General features: G+C 38.9%; 2 protein-coding genes across 2 annotated transcripts in view; one reads left to right on the top strand and one right to left on the bottom strand.

The window, feature by feature from the left end:
- Positions 1-19009, top strand: part of caln1 (calneuron 1) — a 192928-nt gene that overhangs the window by 84128 nt on the left and 89791 nt on the right. The window lies entirely within an intron of this gene.
- On the bottom strand, positions 11479-14164 carry LOC122983863 (serine/threonine-protein kinase pim-1-like). Its single transcript, XM_044354037.1, has 9 exons — positions 14098-14164; positions 13514-13873; positions 12946-13107; positions 12761-12855; positions 12566-12613; positions 12257-12454; positions 11966-12146; positions 11686-11856; positions 11479-11571 (listed from the first exon to the last, which is right to left on the bottom strand). The coding sequence occupies exons 1-9, from the start codon at positions 14147-14149 to the stop codon at positions 11480-11482; spliced, it is 1359 nt and encodes a 452-aa protein (XP_044209972.1). The 5' UTR covers positions 14150-14164; the 3' UTR covers position 11479.

Here is a 19009-nt window from a genome sequence, read left to right as displayed (position 1 = left end):
TAGATAGATAGATATCAGTGGAGGCTGGTCCATAGATGCAGAGGAGGTTGATCCTCCTCTATTTTTAAGATGCAAAAGGGAGATCAAAATATAAAAAAGAATATTTGGTTGAAATAAACCATTACCAAATCTCAGTATTTATAAAGTGTTTTTTCTCTCTTCTTTGGAAAAAATCCATTGCTGATATGCTGTTTAAAATGCTTCAACAGCGACACCTGCAGGGCAGGAGGAGAGAAAGAGCAGTGTGTGAAGTGGTGGTGGTGGTGGTGGTGGGGGGGCGCAATTGGTGGAGGTGGAGTGGGGGACAGAGGAGGACGGGTGCCTGCTGCCTCATCTCTTACATCGGACTCAATGCATTTCTTTTTTTTTCATGCTAACCTGTGATTGGCCATGACACATAAAATGACGCTCTTCCCGTACTAATCAACAACCAGAATGCAATATTGACATCAAGTTGGTCCAATGATAGTTTCCAGATTTCATCTTCAATTCTCTCCACTGTAAGGCAGAGTAGCAGCAGTAGATAGATCCTTGCGTTAGCCAACGCAACAGTTAGCTTGATGAAGCAGCCTGAAGGACTCTTTATACATCCATGGAAGGACTGTTAAGGACTGTTGTTAAGCTAACGGAAGAAATTATCTGGTCTGTGCAGCAGGACGCTGCCGTGGAGGCTGGAGAGAGAAGCAACCGGAGAAACAACCAGGAGAGTTAGCTTGTTTGTCATTGTTGCTAATGATATCAGACTGGTTAAGCAGCAGCCATAAAGTTCTGTTAACTAACAAACAAGATGACCAACAGCTACAAATGGACGTTATGACATGAATACTTCATCTCCATGATAGAAAGAAGAAGACGTCAGATAACGTGAGTCAGATACAGCTTCTCTCTCTCTGTCTCTTTGGTTGCTAATTTCATCTCCGATGGTTAAATGTCTGTGTTTTTTATCTCCTTAACAAGAATGCAGCAGATATCATATAATATGTTATGGGTAACGTTAGTTTGCTAGTTGAAGTTACAGTGAGCTGTCTGGACTCATTCATTCGTTTTTAATTGAGTGGTTGTTCAGTCACCTGTTGATGTGTGATTAGTGAATGAGTGCAGGAGGTCTGGCTGCTTGCTTCTGACAGTTTCTTTAGTTCGTTTTAAGCTGAGTCGTATATTGAGTAATAAGCTTAAAGTAACTAGAATAACAAATGTTAACTACTGGTGTAACGGATTGTAGTTGATCCGTGATCCGTACGGATATCCCCCCACGGTTCGGCAGGCATATGAACTGCGGATTAATTGAAAAATTTAATGTCTCATTTGAGACAAAGTAAACAAACTGCTGTAAGTACAAGTCATGGACAGACAGCATGTCGCTAACGTTAACGGGGATTTCAAAGAGCAAAGATCAAACCAGCATCTAATTCGGTTCTGATGTGACATTTGAGTTATGTTTACCTGCTGTTTAATGTGCTGCAGCTGAGCAGCTAATTAGCATCTAGCTGCTAACTGACGTTAGCGGTGAATGTTTGTTATCAAGTTTTGATGATGTGGACAGAGGCTGTTTCATTCACTGTTTAAAAGAGGAAGGTTTCATGCCTCATATTGCAATAACTGAGCATTTAATATATTATATATTTTATTTTATTTACACATTGGACATCTTAAATGTTGTTTTCATTTCAGTTTCTTGCTGTTTCTGGCTGTAAGTGTGTTACAAAATAAATAGAAAACAAAGTTTTATTTGTCTCCCCCCTTTTTTTCCGCTGATCCTAATAACGATCTGATCCGTGACTCAAATCCGTGATACGATCCGAACCGTGAGTTTTGTGTTATATATTTCTGTATACTAAGAAAATATATTGGAAACACGTGTAAATCATGTGATATGTTGTCTGTTTTTGATGAGAACATAATTTTGTTGTCACAATAGAACATTACTATAAATTTGAATCTCACTTTGTTGGTAAAATGACACATTTGCAGGGCTGTAGTCAACCAAGTAAATCTTGGTCGACTGAAATCGTACATAATCTTCAACTAATTGATTAGTCGCAGGTGGGTTGGGGGGTGTAACGGGACAGAGTGCACAGTGAACTCACATTTCTCCGTTTTGCCTCTTCCGGTTAGGCTAACCTATTGTTGCTAACTTCGGAGCTAACCCCCTTCACTTTTGCAGCTCTTGGGGAAACAACAGATGTGACTTTATAGCATTTATTAACTGTTACACTTTAGTCTGTACTGTACATTTACTGCCAGACTGAGAATTTACCGTTAACCTTTTCCTCTGCTCCGCTCGCATCCACCGTCACTTTCCCGCCGCTCTTTCCCCACTTGCTACGCAAACATACTAACCACTGCCCTATTCCTAAACGGAGTTACGCTACCGATATTTAGCGTTATTTTTGGCATTAAAAATATGTTTTGGCCTGGAGGAGGTTCGTTGATAATGTTACAGGAGAAACAGATTCAGTAAACGTTCAGTAAACGTTGGGAACCGTTAGACCCAGCAGTCTCCATTAGGTTGGGCGAGTTCAAAGTTGTGAAAACAACGGGGGTGTTTTGAATACACCCCCGTTGTTTTCACAGGTTATTTGTTAGTCTGTCCCTCCCGCCACAGGAAATAATGGGTTGATCCTGGAAAGCTGTTGATTTAGCACTTTTCTCCTTATGAAAATAATAGAGATTATTCGACCAATGAGAATTTAGTCAGACGAGAGCATATTGACCAGCTAATCGACCAGCAGACTACAGCCCTACACATTTGATCCACTCCATGGCTAAAATGAGCACTTCTTTGTTCAGAGACATTATGTATATGCTAAATGTCTTTAAAGAAGCAGCCTTTTCACCACTCAAGCAAGTTGTTTTATTGGCATATAAAATTGCCCCCCACCCCTCTGATTTCATCAGGTGGGACAATGATATAGTTTGATGCGGTTTGTTGTAAGATTCCATGTTGGTTTTCCTCCTGTCCTCCCCAATTTTTTGAGTCACTAGCCGCCACTAATATATAAAATATATATGTGTGTGTGTGTGTGTGTGTGTGTGTTTGTACACAGACACACAGGTTGTTTTTATGAACTGTTCATATTAAACAAAAACTTAAACTCCCAAGAATGAATACATAATGATTATTTAAGTTATTTTTATTTATTATTTTAAGTAGTATATTTTTACAAACCATGCTGCAGGCAGACAGTAATTAAAATATTGTGTGACAAAATAATCTCAACTCAAGGTCCACTTACTAGCTTTTTCAGAGCTTTCAGTCACATATCATGCTCTTAATCAGTGAAAAGAGCTGACTTTTAAATTTCTTGTCAGTCCAGATGCCATTTTAAAAAGTTAAGTTTCCTTATAATGTTTGAAATTATAGTATTGTTTTTCAGAAACAGCGTGGCATCATCAGGAAACTGACTTATGTTTGATAATTTAGTGATACTATAAAGTTCACCTGATAAAAACAAACAAACAAACAAAAAAAGAAATTCTGCACCTAAAATAAATACAGTGAGTTGAAATTTAGGTGACGAGCCCTGGTTAAGAGATAAACTACTGAATTGGTACAGAACATGAGTTCTGACTCGCCACCTAATTCATTATCACTATAAAATGATGTGGTACATGATTGTCCTTAAGAATATTAAAAAAACAGCAAATGTGTGAATATTTCTCCCTCAAACAATTTACAAAGACACATAAGTAGTTCTGTTCTGACTGAAGTAGCGCATTTAAAGGTATCCTTTGATGTTTCTGACCACTAGTAACGCTATGGAACAATGTTTTTATGAGTGGGTCCCCACTTTATTTACCTCGTGCATGCATATAATGACACATATACGGGTGAGGCAATACAGAATCCCACCAGTGGTTTTACACTATTCCAAAATCTACAAGGTGGTAAGGTGCCAAGAAACACAGTAATGCACGAACAAAGGAGGAAGATTGATTGCTGGGAAGTAAAAGAGATTTAAACAATACAGGTTTCAAAATGTCAAAACAAAGGAGTTTTTTCAAATGGCAGAGGAAATGTCAGGGAAATGTACTCAACACGTTTGTTGACTAGTACTGTTGAATTATACTCTTGTGTAAGGAGTGTTTTTGTCCGGTTTTTAAAAAGGGAAGAAGGCTAGCTGGGTCTAGGATAGTCATGTTGGATTGGTTGTGTAGCCCGTCTACCCTCTATACTATGTGGATGGGGCCCTGACAGTGGCGGATCTACCGGGGTGGCATGGGGTGGCAGCTGCCACCCTAAAATAATGCCTTGCCTCCCCTGCTGCCACCCCACTTGGCAGCAACGAATTCAAAGAAAAGTTATGGCCAACTTGACTTTTACGAGCGCGAATCTCTGATGTCCTACTGCACCGAATGCAGCACGAGAGCGTCAGAGCGGCACTACTGGACCTTTTCTTTGTTTATTTTATTTTTAAACTGTGTGGCGCGAAGCAGAGGAGCAAGGAGAGAAGACACGGGAGTAAAGAGGTAAATACCGATTAATTATCGAATGATGAAAGTACAGTCCTAGTATAACGTTAGTTGTAAGTTAGTTAGTTAGTGTAACTTGTACAGTTGCTATGTTGCTTTTAAGATGAAAAAATCTAGTTGAAGAAGGTTATTTTGTACATGTAACCGTTACATTAATATTGGCTATCGTCTAATTTAAGCTAACATTGATTAACGTTAAACGTCTGTGAATCCAGCAGAAATGAAGAGGAAAGGTAACATACACAGTTTTTTCGGACCGAAGAGAAAAGCCAAAGAGATTGAAAATGAACAATTGAGCAAGGTAGACGGAAGACATGAGGTGAAAGGAGAGAGAAAAGATGAGGAAGGAGAGAGAGGAGAGGACGAGGTGGAGAGAGAGGGAAAGGAGATGGAAGGAAAGAAAGAAGACAGAGACGAGTTGAAAGGAGAGAGAGAAGGGCAACAGAAACGCGACAGAGTTCAAGGCCAAGGTGACCAGGGACAGGAGGAGGTGACAGAACACAGCGGAGATTATATGGAGGGAGTGCACCACCAAGATGAGGACGGAGAAAATAAGAGAGAAGATGAAGTACAGGGCTCAGAAAGAGAAAGGGAAAGGAGTGAACCATCACCAGCTATCTCCAGTCGAGCTGGTCCACATGGTATGAAATAAGATAATGCATAAGATAAGTTACAGCAGCAAGTGGACAGTAAATAGAGTAAAAAAAACTCAGTAATAGAAAATACTGTATTAAAATAATAACCATGACACAATTTACATTATTTACAAGAGAAAATGTTGGTATTGATTAGTAATATACCACAAGTTAAACTCCATAACTAAGTATTAGCTATTATATGCTAATTAATGCCTTATAAAATTTTGCTACAAGAGACATTGCTTAGACTTCTTCAAATAAATATAAATATTCTTGTTAGTCTAAATATGAATAATTGGGGAACTTGTAAATGTGAAAGTGTAATTAGATGGGGACAGAATTTTAATATTTTGTTTGAAATGTATTTTAGATTGCCAAAATTAAACACATGAATCAAAAAATACTCTAAATGTTACTGTGTGTTTACACAATCTGAAAGTTATAACTAATCAATGACAGTTCCAAATTTATTTTGTATTTTCTAGTTCTTATATTTTAAGACTAGTTCATATGTAGTGCAGTTTTAATCTTTTCTCCCCTCCATCTTCTAGACATATCTAAGTCCAGGTGTGAGGTGCCTATGCAACCACAGCGAGGCAGCTTCCCCAAGACCCTCCAAGGAGGAGCCAGAAGAAGCTTTCAAAGTGACTGGTACAAAACTTACCCCTGGCTAGAATATTCGCAATCAAACAATTCAGCTTACTGCTTTGCATGTAGGCATTTTTCCCTACCTGATGCTCCAAGGACAGTTTTCACCTCATTTGAAGGCTACTGCAACTGGAAAAAGGCAACCATGAAAGACAGTGGTTTCCATTCTCATGCCAGATCTGAAGGTCACATAAATGCCATGTTTGCTTGGAGAGAGAACAAAAAAAATTTGGATAAAAATAGCTCAATGTTTGGGTTAATGGATGAGCAAAACAAAAAGCAAGTTGCTGAAAATCAGTACTATGTCAAAACACTTGCTGAAATCTTGATTCTGACAGCAACTGAAAACATAGCTCAGCGGGGTCACAGGGAGTCTGTTGACTCAGAAAAAAGAGGTGTTTTTCTGTCTATGTTAGACTTGGTGGGTAACCATAACCCCATTATTAAAAAAAGACTTGAACAACAAGCTAAGAATGCAAAATACACCAGTAAAACAATACAGAACGAAATACTGGAATGCTTGGCTTCTATGGTTAAAGAAGAAATCATCCAGGAAGTTAAAATGAGCAAGCAGTTTTCGGTTATTGTTGATGAAACTAAAGATGCTCAGAAAAAAGAGCAAATGTCATTTGTTCTGCGATATTTTTACAATGGTGTGGTTCATGAGAGCTTTCTGGAATTTGAAGTGGCAGAACACCTGCATGCTGCTGCCTTAAGTGAAAAAATTATATGCTTTCTTGAAAAGCATGGGCTAGAGTACAAGAATAACCTTGTAGGCCAGGGCTACGATGGTGCGGCAGTAATGCGTGGGACACATGCAGGTGTCCAGGCAAAAATAAAAGAAGTGGCCAAACATGCCTTCTACATTCACTGCAGTGCACACTGCTTGAACCTAGTCATAGTTGACGCTGTAAAAAGTGTGGCAGATGCAGGAAACTTCTTTTCATTATTAGAGCAAATGTATGTGTTTATGTCTGGGTCTTATGTGCATAACAAATGGCTGGAAGTGCAACGAGAGATGTTTGATGGCCCACCAAGAGAACTCCAACAGCTGAGTGATACACGCTGGGCCTGTAGACACATAGCATGTCGCAATGTTATGGACAGGTTGCCAGCAATAGTACAAGTGCTTGAAGAGATTGCATCTGAGAACCATCCACAAAGAGCTGTTGAAGCAAGAGGGATATTGGCCCAGATTGATCTGAATTTTGCTGGCTCTCTTGTTCTGTTCAGAAAGGTCCTGAGTGACTCCAAATTTTTATCAGACATGCTCCAGTCTAAAACAGTAGACTATGCTAAGGCTGTTGAACTTATTGAAGCACTCAAAGAGACACTGGTCCAGTACCGTAGTGAAGCCTCTTTTGATGAAATGTGGAGTGAAACACTTGATTTATGTCAACGAAGTAACATTGATACGACTCAGCGAAAATCAAAGAGGCCAAGACAGACAACAAAGGTGCTTCAAGATACTGTCATCCACTCCACCTTGGGACAGCATGTAGTTCCAGATAGCAAACACACTTTTTGTGTCTCTGTGTACTATCCAGTTCTGGATAACATGATTGGAGAAATAGGAAGACGATTTTCCAACACAAATTGTGATATTATGCAGGGTGTTCAGGCACTAAATCCATCAAGTCCAACTTTTCTGAGAGAGGATGCTGTACTGTTATTGGCTGAAGCTTATGACTCCAATATTGAGGATCTCAAACACGAGTTACATCAGACGAGGAGAGTACTTGATAGAAAAAAGGGGGAAAATGAGAGTCCTACCACTCTAATGGAGTTCACTCGGTTTTTGGACCCATACCAGGATGTTTTTTATGAGTTGTTCAGATTGTGTAAAATAGCAGTTGTTTTACCTGTGAGCAGTGCATCCTGTGAACGAAGTTTCTCATCTCTTAGGCTCATTAAGACTTATTTGCGGTCTACTGTGACAGAAAAGAGACTATCTAGTTTGGCTGTACTCAGCATTGAATCAAAACGCACAAAAGCATTAGATCTAGATAAATTTGTAAAACGTTTTGCTGAGCAGCATGGAAATCGCCGCATTCAACTGTTATAGACATGACATTGGATAGTGACTATTAAATGTCTCTTTCTTTGTTTTACAGTGGTGGGAAAAAAGTGTTCAGACACCCTTAAATATGTCCCCAGTCTCAACTTTTATGGAACCTACTTTATGTTTTTAATGTCTTTAAAATTTATTTAGAGTTTAGCTATGACTGTACTAAAATAAATTGTACTTAAAGACTTAAGAATGATTCTTAATGCAATGTTCAAAATGCATGGGCCCAAAAACTTTTTCACTGTATGTATAAAACTGTCCAGGAACAGTCTACTCACAAAAGTTCTTTGTACATTTTATGACTGGGAGCAAGGTTTATTTTCATGTGACTCCTTTCCAGGTTTGTGGAGATTTTAATTTAACATACTCTTTTGTAATGTTCTGTATTTGATATGATTTTATTGGTAAAAACCTCATTTGTCAAAAGTATGCTCTGAGTAACCATTAAAAGTCATGTCCAGTCCTTGTTTGAATACTGTTTATTTCCATAGTTGACCCAGGGCCATCAGTGACATGAGGTAATCAGATGTAGCAATACTAATTTTGGTACAGCGTACTGCATAGATCGTCATGGGTAAGTTTTACTTTGGATAGTTACTTATACAAATGCATCCTGCAATGCTACCACTCTGACACAGTTTTATTCTTCCTTTCACACATATGTCATTCATCACCAGTGTCCTACCTTAATGCTTTTCATGTGATAATGACCCACATACAGCAGTGTCATCAAAGTTCTTTCTCTCATTCAGTTGACTGTTTCATATGAAACACTGATTGCATGAGATTAAGTTTGTATGAGTTTGTAAATAGTAGCCCATGCCATTATATCCACATATGAGACATGTTTTTGAGTTATGTATAAAGTCCTGCAAGCAGAAGTGTTTGTGTAAATTATGTCTACTATTGTCTTATCAAACTGTGATTTAATTCATTGCCACCCCTCGAAAATTCCTGCCCCCCTTTTGCCACCCCATAAATATTTTTCTAGATCCGCCCCTGGGCCCTGAGTTCTTTATCCTTATTTCCTTTGTTATATTATCTCTAATTTATTAAATGTTTTTTGCTTGGGTCACTTTGGAAATCCTATACCTCTTGAATTTAACTTATTGTGAGACCACAGTGTAACAAACACTTGAGTGTACTAACCCTTTAACACAGTACAATACCACACTCTAATATAAGTTGGTATAGGGTATGAAGGCTATATAGCTTTTAACCTCTGAAATAATGAACACACTCAGAAACCATTTAAAATTAGAAGTAATCATTTCCTCCTTTAATTCTAAAGCAAAATTAAATGAAAATAATATTAAATTAAATACCAGGAGTGTTCACTGCTTTTGTTTCACAAGTCACACAGTAGTTTTCCCTTTTTACCTTTCCAACTTTAAATTATATGCTTTTACTTGTCCACTGAATTATTTTAGTGACCAAACACACACACATTATCACTCTATGCTAAGCCGACAAAAAGGATATAACAAAATAAAATAAAAGCGTTGCAGGCCTGATGCGGTGCTTGTGATCGTAGGGACCAAAAACTTTGTGGTCGCTTCACTCAAGTTTAGAGCATGAAACAAATAAAGCAGGTCGGTACGTTTTTCAGAGTTACGGCATCCTCCAGAGAAAGCTAACAGTCCACAGGTCTCTGACCATGAGCAGGATGGCAGCACTCGGGCATATTCACGGAGTTTGGTGGTTATCCAGCGTTGCCAGAGGAACTCTGAGCTTCCCCGGGTGGCTCAGAGCGATATCTGGTTGTTGTCCCTCGTTTTCAGGTCGGAATAAATTCAGACGAAGCTACTTTGTCGAGCTGGGTTAGCTAGCAGCAGCCTACAGTCCGTTCACATTGCTAACTCACCGCTCACTTCATTAACGAGCAGCCTCTTTCAAGTTGGCTGCAGCGCAGCAGACTTCGGATAGAAGTTATCTGTTGCTCCCAAAACATGTCCTCTTACAGATTATCGAGCTGACAATCTAAAACTCAGGTACATCTTTACTTTTTCCTGCACAACTTCGGATATCCCCCCAGAAAAACTCCCGCATTAGCTCGTTCACCTCCTGCTGCTTTCTTCTCCGCTCCTCCAGTCTCTCTCCTCTTTCTCTCTTACTCCCCCTGTCTGCGTACACACACGTCAGCCAAGTAACACACACAAACCTATTTGACCATATTCACCTCTCCAGAAAGACACCACTCTATTTTATTAGCAGCTTTTTTTATCAAAAAGAAATAAAATAAAATACCTGTATGCATTTTTAACATCCTTAACATGTTTACTCATGAACTTGACCTTTTTAAACACAATGAGAAATATGAATTTTAACCATACTCTTTTAACAAACCCTATTTATCTATTTATCTATTACAGACAACTATTTATAAACATATTTTTAACTGGGCTACAGTTGGTTAGTGGGTTGGCTGCTGACTCAGCCCAACAGTTTAGTCCAGAGCAAGATACTATATCTTGACTGGCCAAATTGCCAATATTGACACTTGTGGTCCCCAGAGAATGATTGCTAATAATTTTGGTGACTCCCTCAAGATTTCCACTCATGCTACCAATTTTCCTTTAAGGCAGCCCCAGCAGTAACTAATCACTTGTAGCATTTTTGTGGATATTCATGGTCCTCAGAGGATTAATCCATGTGTTTTGGTGACCCTTCTGACTCTGCACAAGGTAAAAGTCACAACCGTTCATTTCATGAGCAGGTTTATCCTCTGAGTTTAATTTTACATTTCAGTGTGCTAATATTATTTATGTTTATCTGCAGTCATTCAGCTGATGAATGTTGAATTTAATCGATAATAGAGAGCTGTCTGACAAGAAGTTATTTCACCTAGTTATTCAAACTTTTTCTTATTTATCACTTCTGGCTTGTCTTTTTGATGATCCTGCAACAAGCAGAAAACAGGCTGACATCAAATGAACAGATGAATGATATTTATTGTCATTATACTCAGGTACAATGAGATTTCACATGGCTTCTCCTGATGTAGTTACAATAAATAAATGTAAAATGTTATTGAAAATTAAAGGGAAAAATCCAGAAAATTTATATCACTCAAAAAGCAATAAGAGAGATTATGATGATTCTCTGTGGTCTAAACAAAAAAAAATATGACTCTTTCATTTTCTTTTTTTAATGTTTATTTTCATGGACTTATTGTGGACATTATTATCGTTATTGTTGTCTTTCTGATTACGTTTGTCATTATTATGACACAATGGCTCGTTGGCTCCTAATTGCTCATCAGCAGCAGCTCCTGACCCAGCCCAAGCTCTCTAAGAAGACGAGGAAAAACTCCCCAAAATCCTGAGACCGGAAGGAGGAAAATGGGAAGAAACCTCGGGAAAGGCAATTCAAAGAGAGATCCCCTCTCCTCGGATGACTGGGGGTGCTACAGGAACTACAAGTGGGGAAAAAAGTAAAAGTATTAAAGTAAAATGTCCAAAATAATCAGCCGAATTAGATGATTCCAATTAAAAACGGTCCAGCCGCACTCGTCCACATCCGCCTTCCTGTCGAAGAGAAAACAGTGCTAGTGGTATTCATGTAATGAGCGGCCGTAAGTGGAAAACAAATCTTGATTGATGATGGCTGATGATTTTAAATGTGTGTAGGTGTGTGTGTGTGTGGTGTCGGTTTATCTGAGCCATGGGTGGTGCTGTAGTTGGTCAAGTGTGGGTCGCCGCTCGGGAACTTTGTTCAGACATTTCTGCAAGAAATCCTGGCATTCTGGAGAGAAAGAAGGAGAAGAAAGATGAAGGCAACAGTTTCAGCGATCCATCGAAACGTGAACTAAAATAAACAGAATTATGTCATGTTTGCCTATAAGTGTGTTTTTCATACCGTTGGACAGCTTGTTGCTGATTTTTGGCTTGTTGTCCTTGAACTCTCTGGTCCTAAATGATTCCCTGTGCAGTATTTCATGCAGGACTATTCCCAGCTGCCAAACTGTTGTGGGGCCGGCACTGTAGGCATGACGACTGTACCACTCCGGGGGGGCGAAACATGAGGTACCTGAAATACACAGACATAATAAAGACTGTGGTGAGGAGGCGGAGAGGCTTTCTTTAAATGTAAAAGTCACCGATTGGTGAAGAGCGGGAGTAGTACCCAGACATCATACCGTAAAAGACGCGGCACAACGATCTTCTCTTAAAGAAGCAGCTCAAGCCAAAGTCAATGAGACGGACACGTGGGACGTCAGCGCCGGTCTCGATCAGGATGTTTTCTGTCTTGATGTCTCGGTGAAAGATGTTTTTATCCTGAAGTTCTATTGTAGCGTCCAGCAGCTGTTTCAATATGATCTGAGGAAGAGATAGAGAGAGGAGATGAGGGGAGAGGGAGTGTTTGATCTGCCAACATGGCCTTAACTTGCACACAAACACATATTCACCAGGATCCTCCAGTTACTTACCTTGGCCTCCTCCTCTTTTAAGCATCCTCCGTTGGCCTCATTGTAGTCGAAGAGGTCTACAGAGGGGACTGGTCTCTCCAGGACCAATATGAGCTCCTCGTCCAGATCGTACCAGTCCAGCAGGGATACAGCTGATTCAGTCATACCGAGTTTTAACATCACGGCGACCTCCACAGAGAGCTTTTTCCCATTCTCATCCTGAAACATCAAAACAAATAGAAGGTTAAGGGAAAGAAGCTCCATAAATACTCATAAATAATCCATAATGCATTTAGTTCAGTCCAAGAAATGTTGGTGTTGCTCACTTACCACTTCTTTGCAGAACACTTTGTTGTTTGCGACGTGTTTAATGGCTACCTACAAGACACAAACAGGTATTTGGTTAACACTTTCTGAACATACTGTGTCGGGCTGTGTTCAGACCAACATGAAATATTAACCCTGCATAAAAAAATGCAGCAAAACAATGCAGGTTAAACATGAGAATGTGTATGTAACACTCACTGGTAAATTATCTGCTTTGCGGTAGCCGGCAAACACAGATCCACATCCTCCTTCACCAAGCTGGTTCCCCTCTTCATATTTGGCCTCAAACTCAGCTAAACAGTGACATTTTTGATTTAGTTCAGTTGTTTGTAACATTAATTCATTTCATGTTACTTAAAGCCTTCAATAATCTATCTACTAACCTCTGCGGGCCTCTACTGAGCAGGTGGAGTCCTCCTTGGTCTCTTCCAAACTCCTCTTCTTCTTCCTGGTTGGTCCTTCTCCATCAGCAGTGGCTCTCCTCTTAACACCTCTCGGGGCCACAGATGTACTGCACCCCTCTAACGGGTTGCTGCTGCTGCTCTCTACAGATGAGAAACACCCAGAGTAATATTAGATTGTTGATGATGATTAAAAAAAAAAGTACAGGTTGGAGTTGAGATTTGGGTAGCCTAGCTTAGCATAAAGATTTGAGGCAGGGGGAAGAGTTACCCTGGCTCTGTCCAAAGTGGAAAAAATATGCCTCCCAACACCTTTAACGTTGACACATTTGAAAACACATTTCTCTCTTCCCTCCAGTGGCATCTATCCATAGTTTTGTTTATATCTATATTATAGATTTTTGACTTAAAAGCCAACAGTTTGTGTGTGTTTTGTGGATTATTCATTGCATTTAGGGTGCTGTTTTTGCAAAGAGATGTTGCTTTTCTTAAATTTTTAAGTATAATTTGTTAATGCTGTGAGCAACAAAAATGGAATTTCATATCTCACCTCCATTGTTGTGGGATGAAGGGAAAAAAAACTTAGTGACAGATAAATTGGACAAATAAGACCAAAATATCTGCAATAAGCTTCGATTGTCCGTTGAGGAGGACGCGGACTCCTTGTCATCCAGTTGAGGGTCAAAGCTTTTCCTCTTCTTCTCTAAAGGTCCCTCTCCATGTTCCTCGACTTTCCTCTTCCCTCTTTTCACACCGACACCTTCTTCTGAGCCGTTACAAGGTTCGGCTTTAGAGACCCTTTTCCTCTTCTTGGGGGTCTCCTTGTCAGGACTGGCCTTTCTTTTCCTGGCCCTGGTCCTGCCATCCTTTGCAGCCTGTTGACTTTGTTGTGTCTGGCTGCTATTAATCTCTGCAAATGAGAAAACAGTGGAACATTAATTTGTTGTGAATTTTTGTCACTAATTGTATAAAATAATCTTTTTTTTAATGTCAAGACACAGTTCAGACTCAGATCCCAGATACATTGTCAAGGTGAGAAAAAGTGCTCAGCAACAGGAATCTGAGAAATTAGTGCCAACTGATAAATGATATAAATGAGTATAAATAAGTGATTGCTAGTTTTTTCTCACTTACTTCTTCTCCTAACAGTTGGAGATTGACAAGGTTTTTCAGAGTCTTTGTTCATGACGGCGTTTAAACAAGTGTTTAACACGATAACTTCGATGCAACGAACGGATGTCGATCCAACGATTCAGTATCTGACAGTTTGTCCTGAATTCTGAGGCTTTGATGAACGGAACACGGAATGTTGTGTCATGTTCTGTTGTGACCTCACGTCAGTGACATCACACAAAATGCCTTTGATCAAAATGGCTGCCGAATATTAAATGAGATAAACTGTGTATGTGAGGCATTTAATCATGCTTAATATTTATTTATATATAAGACTATAATGATGATTAACATTCTTTAAGTTTTAGTTAAAAATATTAAAAGTCAAAAACATTATTTACAGTATATACATATTATACACATATTACACATACACACACACACACACATAAATAAATACATTTATATAGATAGATAGATATCAGTGGAGGCTGGTCCATAGATGCAGAGGAGGTTGATCCTCCTCTATTTTTAAGATGCAAAAGGGAGATCAAAATATAAAAAAGAATATTTGGTTGAAATAAACCATTACCAAATCTTAGTATTTATAAAGTATTTTTTCTCTCTTCTTTGGAAAAAAATCCATTGCTGAAATTCTGTTTAAAATGCTTCAACAGCGACACCTGCAGGGCAGGAGGAGAGAAAGAGCAGTGTGTGAAGTGGTGGTGGTGGTGGGGGGGCGCAATTGGTGGAGGTGGAGTGGGGGACAGAGGAGGACAGGTGCCTGCTGTCCTCCGCAGGACGGGATCTCTTACATTGGACTCAATGTATTTCTTTTTTTTTCATGCTAATCTGTGATTGGCCATCACACATAAAATGACGCTCCTCCCTTACTTATCAACGACCAGAATGCAATATTGACATCGAGTTGGTCCAATGATAGTTTCCAGATTTCATCTTCAATTCTCTCCACTGTAAGGCAGAGTAGCAGCAGTAGATAGATCCTTGCGTTAGCCAACGCAACAGTTAGCTTGTTGTAGCAGCCTGAAGGCCTCTTTATACATCCATGGAAGGACTGTTAAGGACTGTTGTTAAGCTAACGGGAGAAATTATCTGGATTGTGCAGCAGGACGCTGCCGTGGAGGCTGGAGAGAGAAGCAACCGGAGAAACAACCAGGAGAGTTAGCTTGTTTGTCATTGTTGCTAATGATATCAGACTGGTTAACCAGCAGCCGCAAAGTTCTGTTAACTAACAAACAAGATGACCAACAGCTACAAATGGACGTTATGGCATGAATACTTCATCTCCATGATAGAAAGAAGAAGACGTCAGATAACGTGAGTCAGATACAGCTTCTCTCTCTCTGTCTCTTTGGTCGCTAATTTCATCTCTGATGGTTAAATGTTTCTGTGTGGCTTTTTTGTGTTTTTTATCTCCTTAACAAGAATGCAGCAGAGATCATATAATGTGTTGTGGGTAACGTTAGTTTGCTAGTTGAAGTTAAAGTGAGCTGTCTGGACTCATTCATTCGTTTTTAATTGAGTGGTTGTTCAGTCACCTGTTGATGTGTGATTAGTGAATGAGTGCAGGAGGTCTGGCTGCTTGCTTCTGACAGTTTCTTTAGTTCGTTTTAAGCTGAGTCGTATATTGAGTGATAAACTTAAAGTAACTAGAATAACAAATGTTAACTACTGGTGTAACGGATTGTAGTTGATCCGTGATCCGTACGGATCGCCCCCCACGGTTCGGCAGGCATATGAACTGCGGATTAATTGCAAAATTCAATTTCTCATTTGAGGCAAGGTAAACAAATTGCTCTAAGTACAAGTCATGGGCAGACAGCATGTCGTTAACAGGGATTTCGAAGAGCAACGATCCAACCAGCATCTAATTCGGTTCTGATGTGACATTTGAGTTATGTTTAGCTGCTGTTTAATGTGCTGCAGCTGAGCAGCTAATTAGCATCTAGCTGCTAACTGACGTTAGCGGTGAATGTTTATCATCAAGTTTTGATGATGTAGACAGAGGCTGTTTCATTCACCGTTTAAAAGAGGAAGGTTTCATGCCTCATATTGCAATAACTGAGCATTTAATATATTATATATTTTATTTTATTTACACATTGGACATCTTAAATGTTGTCTTCATTTAAGACCATGGGCAAAAGCTTCTTGCTGTTTCTGGCTGTAAGTGTGTTACAGAATAAATAGAAATCAAAGTTTTATTTGTCTTCCCCTTTTTTCCCGCTGATCCTAATAATGATCTGATCCGTGACTCAAATCCATGATACGATCCGAACCGTGAGTTTTGTTGTATATTTCTGTATACTATGAAAATATATTGGAAACACGTGTAAATCATGTGATATGTTGTCTGTTTTTGATGAAAACATAAATTTGTTGTCACAATAGAACAGTACTATAAATTTGAATTTCACTTTGTTGGTAAAATGACACATTTGCAGGGCTGTAGTCAACCAAAGAAAATCTTAGTCGACTGAAATTGTACATAATCTTCAACTAATTGAGTAGTCGCGGGTGGATTGGGGGGTGTCACAGGACAGAGAGCACAGTGAACTCACATTTCTCCGTTTTGCCTCTTCCGGTTAGGCTAACCTATTGTTGCTAACTTCGGAGCTAACCCCCTTCACTTTTGCAGCACTTGGGGAAACAACAGACGTGACTTTTTTTTTTTTTTTTTTTAGCATTTATTAACTGTTACACTTTAATCTGTACTGTACATTTACTGCCAGACTGAGAACTTACCGCTAACCTTTTCCTCTGCTCCGCTCGCATCCACCGTCACTTTCCCGCCGCTCTTTCCCCACTTGCTACGCAAACATACTAACCACTGCCCTATTCCTAAACTGAGTTACGCTACCGATATTTAGAAAGAAGAAGACGTCAGATTTTTGGCATTAAAAACTATGTTATAGCCTGGAGGAGGTTTGTTGATAATATTACAGGAGAAACACAGATTCAGTTAACATTCAGTGAACGTTGAGTACAGTTAGACCCAGCAGTCTCCGTTAGGTTGGGTGAGTTCAAAGTTGTGAAAACAACGGGGGTGTTTTGAATACACCCCCGTTGTTTTCACAGGTTATTTGTTAGTCTGTCCCTCCCGCTGCAGGAAATAATGGGTTGATCCTGGAAAGCTGTTGATGTAGCACTTTTCTCCTTATGAAAATAATACAGAGATTATTCGACCAATGAGAATTTAGTCGGACGAGAGCATATTGACCAACATATACACACACACACACACACAGGTTGGTTTTATGAAGTGTTCATATTAAACAAAAACTTAAACTCCCAAGAATGAATACATAATGATTATTTAAGTTATTTTTATTTGTTATTTTAAGTAGTATATTTTTACAAACCATGCTGCAGGCAGACAATAATTCAAATATTGTGTGACAAAATAATCGCAACTCAAGGTCCACTTACTAGCCTTTCCAGAGCTTTCAGCCACATATCACGCTCTTAATCAGTGAAAGGAGTTGACTTTTAAATTTCTTGTCAGTCCAGATGCCTTTTCAAAAAAGTTAAGTTTCCCTATAATGTTTGAAATTATAGTATTATTTTTCAGATACAGCGTGGCATCATCAGGAAACTGACTTATGTTTGATAATTAAGTGATACTATAAAGTTCACCTGATAAAAACAAACAAACAAACATAAAAAGAAATTCTGCACCTAAAATAAATACAGTGAGTTGAAATTTAGGTGACGAGCCCTGGCTAAGAGATAAACTACTGCATATATTGGTTCAGAACATGAGTTCTATACCAATATAGAAGAGATCAAGGAGGACTTGCCACCTAATTCATTATCACTATAAAATGATGTGGTACATGATTGTCCTTAAGAATATTAAAAAACAGCAAATGTGTGAATATTTCTCCCTCAAACAATTTACAAAGACACATAAGTAGTTCTGTTCTGACTGAAGTAGCGCATTTAAAGGTATCCTTTGACGTTTCTGACCACTAGTAACGCTATGGAACAATGTTTTTAGGAGTGGATCCCCACTTTATTTACCTCGTGCATGCATATAATGACACATATACGGGTGAGGCAATACAGAATCCCACCAGTGGTTTTACACTATTCCAAAATCTACAAGGTGGTAAGGTGCCAAGAAACACAGTAATGCACGAACAAAGGAGGAAGATTGCTGGCAAGTAAAAGAGACTTAAACAATACAGGTTTCAAAATGTCAAAACAAAACAGTTTTCAAATGGCAGAGGAAATGTCAGGGAAACATACTCAACACGTTTGTTGACTAGTACTGTTGAATTATACTCTTGTGTAAGGAGTGTTTTTGTCCAGTTTTTAAAAAGGGAAGAAGGCTAGCTGGGTCTAGGATAGTCATGTTGGATTGGTTGTGTAGCCCGTCTACCCTCTATACTATGTGGATGGGGCCCTGAGTTCTTTATCCTTATTTCCTTTGTTATATTATCTCTAATTTATTTAATGTCTTTTGCTTGGGTCACTTTGGAAATCCTATACCTCTTGAATATAACTTATTGTGAGACCACAGTGTAACAAACAATTGAGTGTACTAACCCTTTAACACAATACAATACCACACTCTAATATAAGTTGGTATAGGGTATGAAGGCTATATAGCTTTTAACCTCTGAAATAGTGAACACAATCAGAAACCATTTAAAATTAGAAGTAATAATTTCCTCCTTTAATTCTAAGCAAAATTAAATGAAAATAATATTAAATTAAATACCAGGAGTGTTCACTGCTTTTGTTTCACAAGACACACAGTCGTTTTCCCTTTTTACCTTTCCAACTTTAAATTATATGCTTTTACTTGTCCACTGAATTATTTTAGTGACCAAACACACACACATATTATCACTCTATGCTAAGCCGGCAAAAAGGATATAACAAAATAAAATAAAAGCGTTGCAGG

This window comes from Thunnus albacares, chromosome 6, assembly GCF_914725855.1.
Source record: "Thunnus albacares chromosome 6, fThuAlb1.1, whole genome shotgun sequence".
Lineage (NCBI taxonomy): Eukaryota > Metazoa > Chordata > Actinopteri > Scombriformes > Scombridae > Thunnus > Thunnus albacares.
This window is presented reverse-complemented; position numbering and strand designations above follow the sequence as displayed.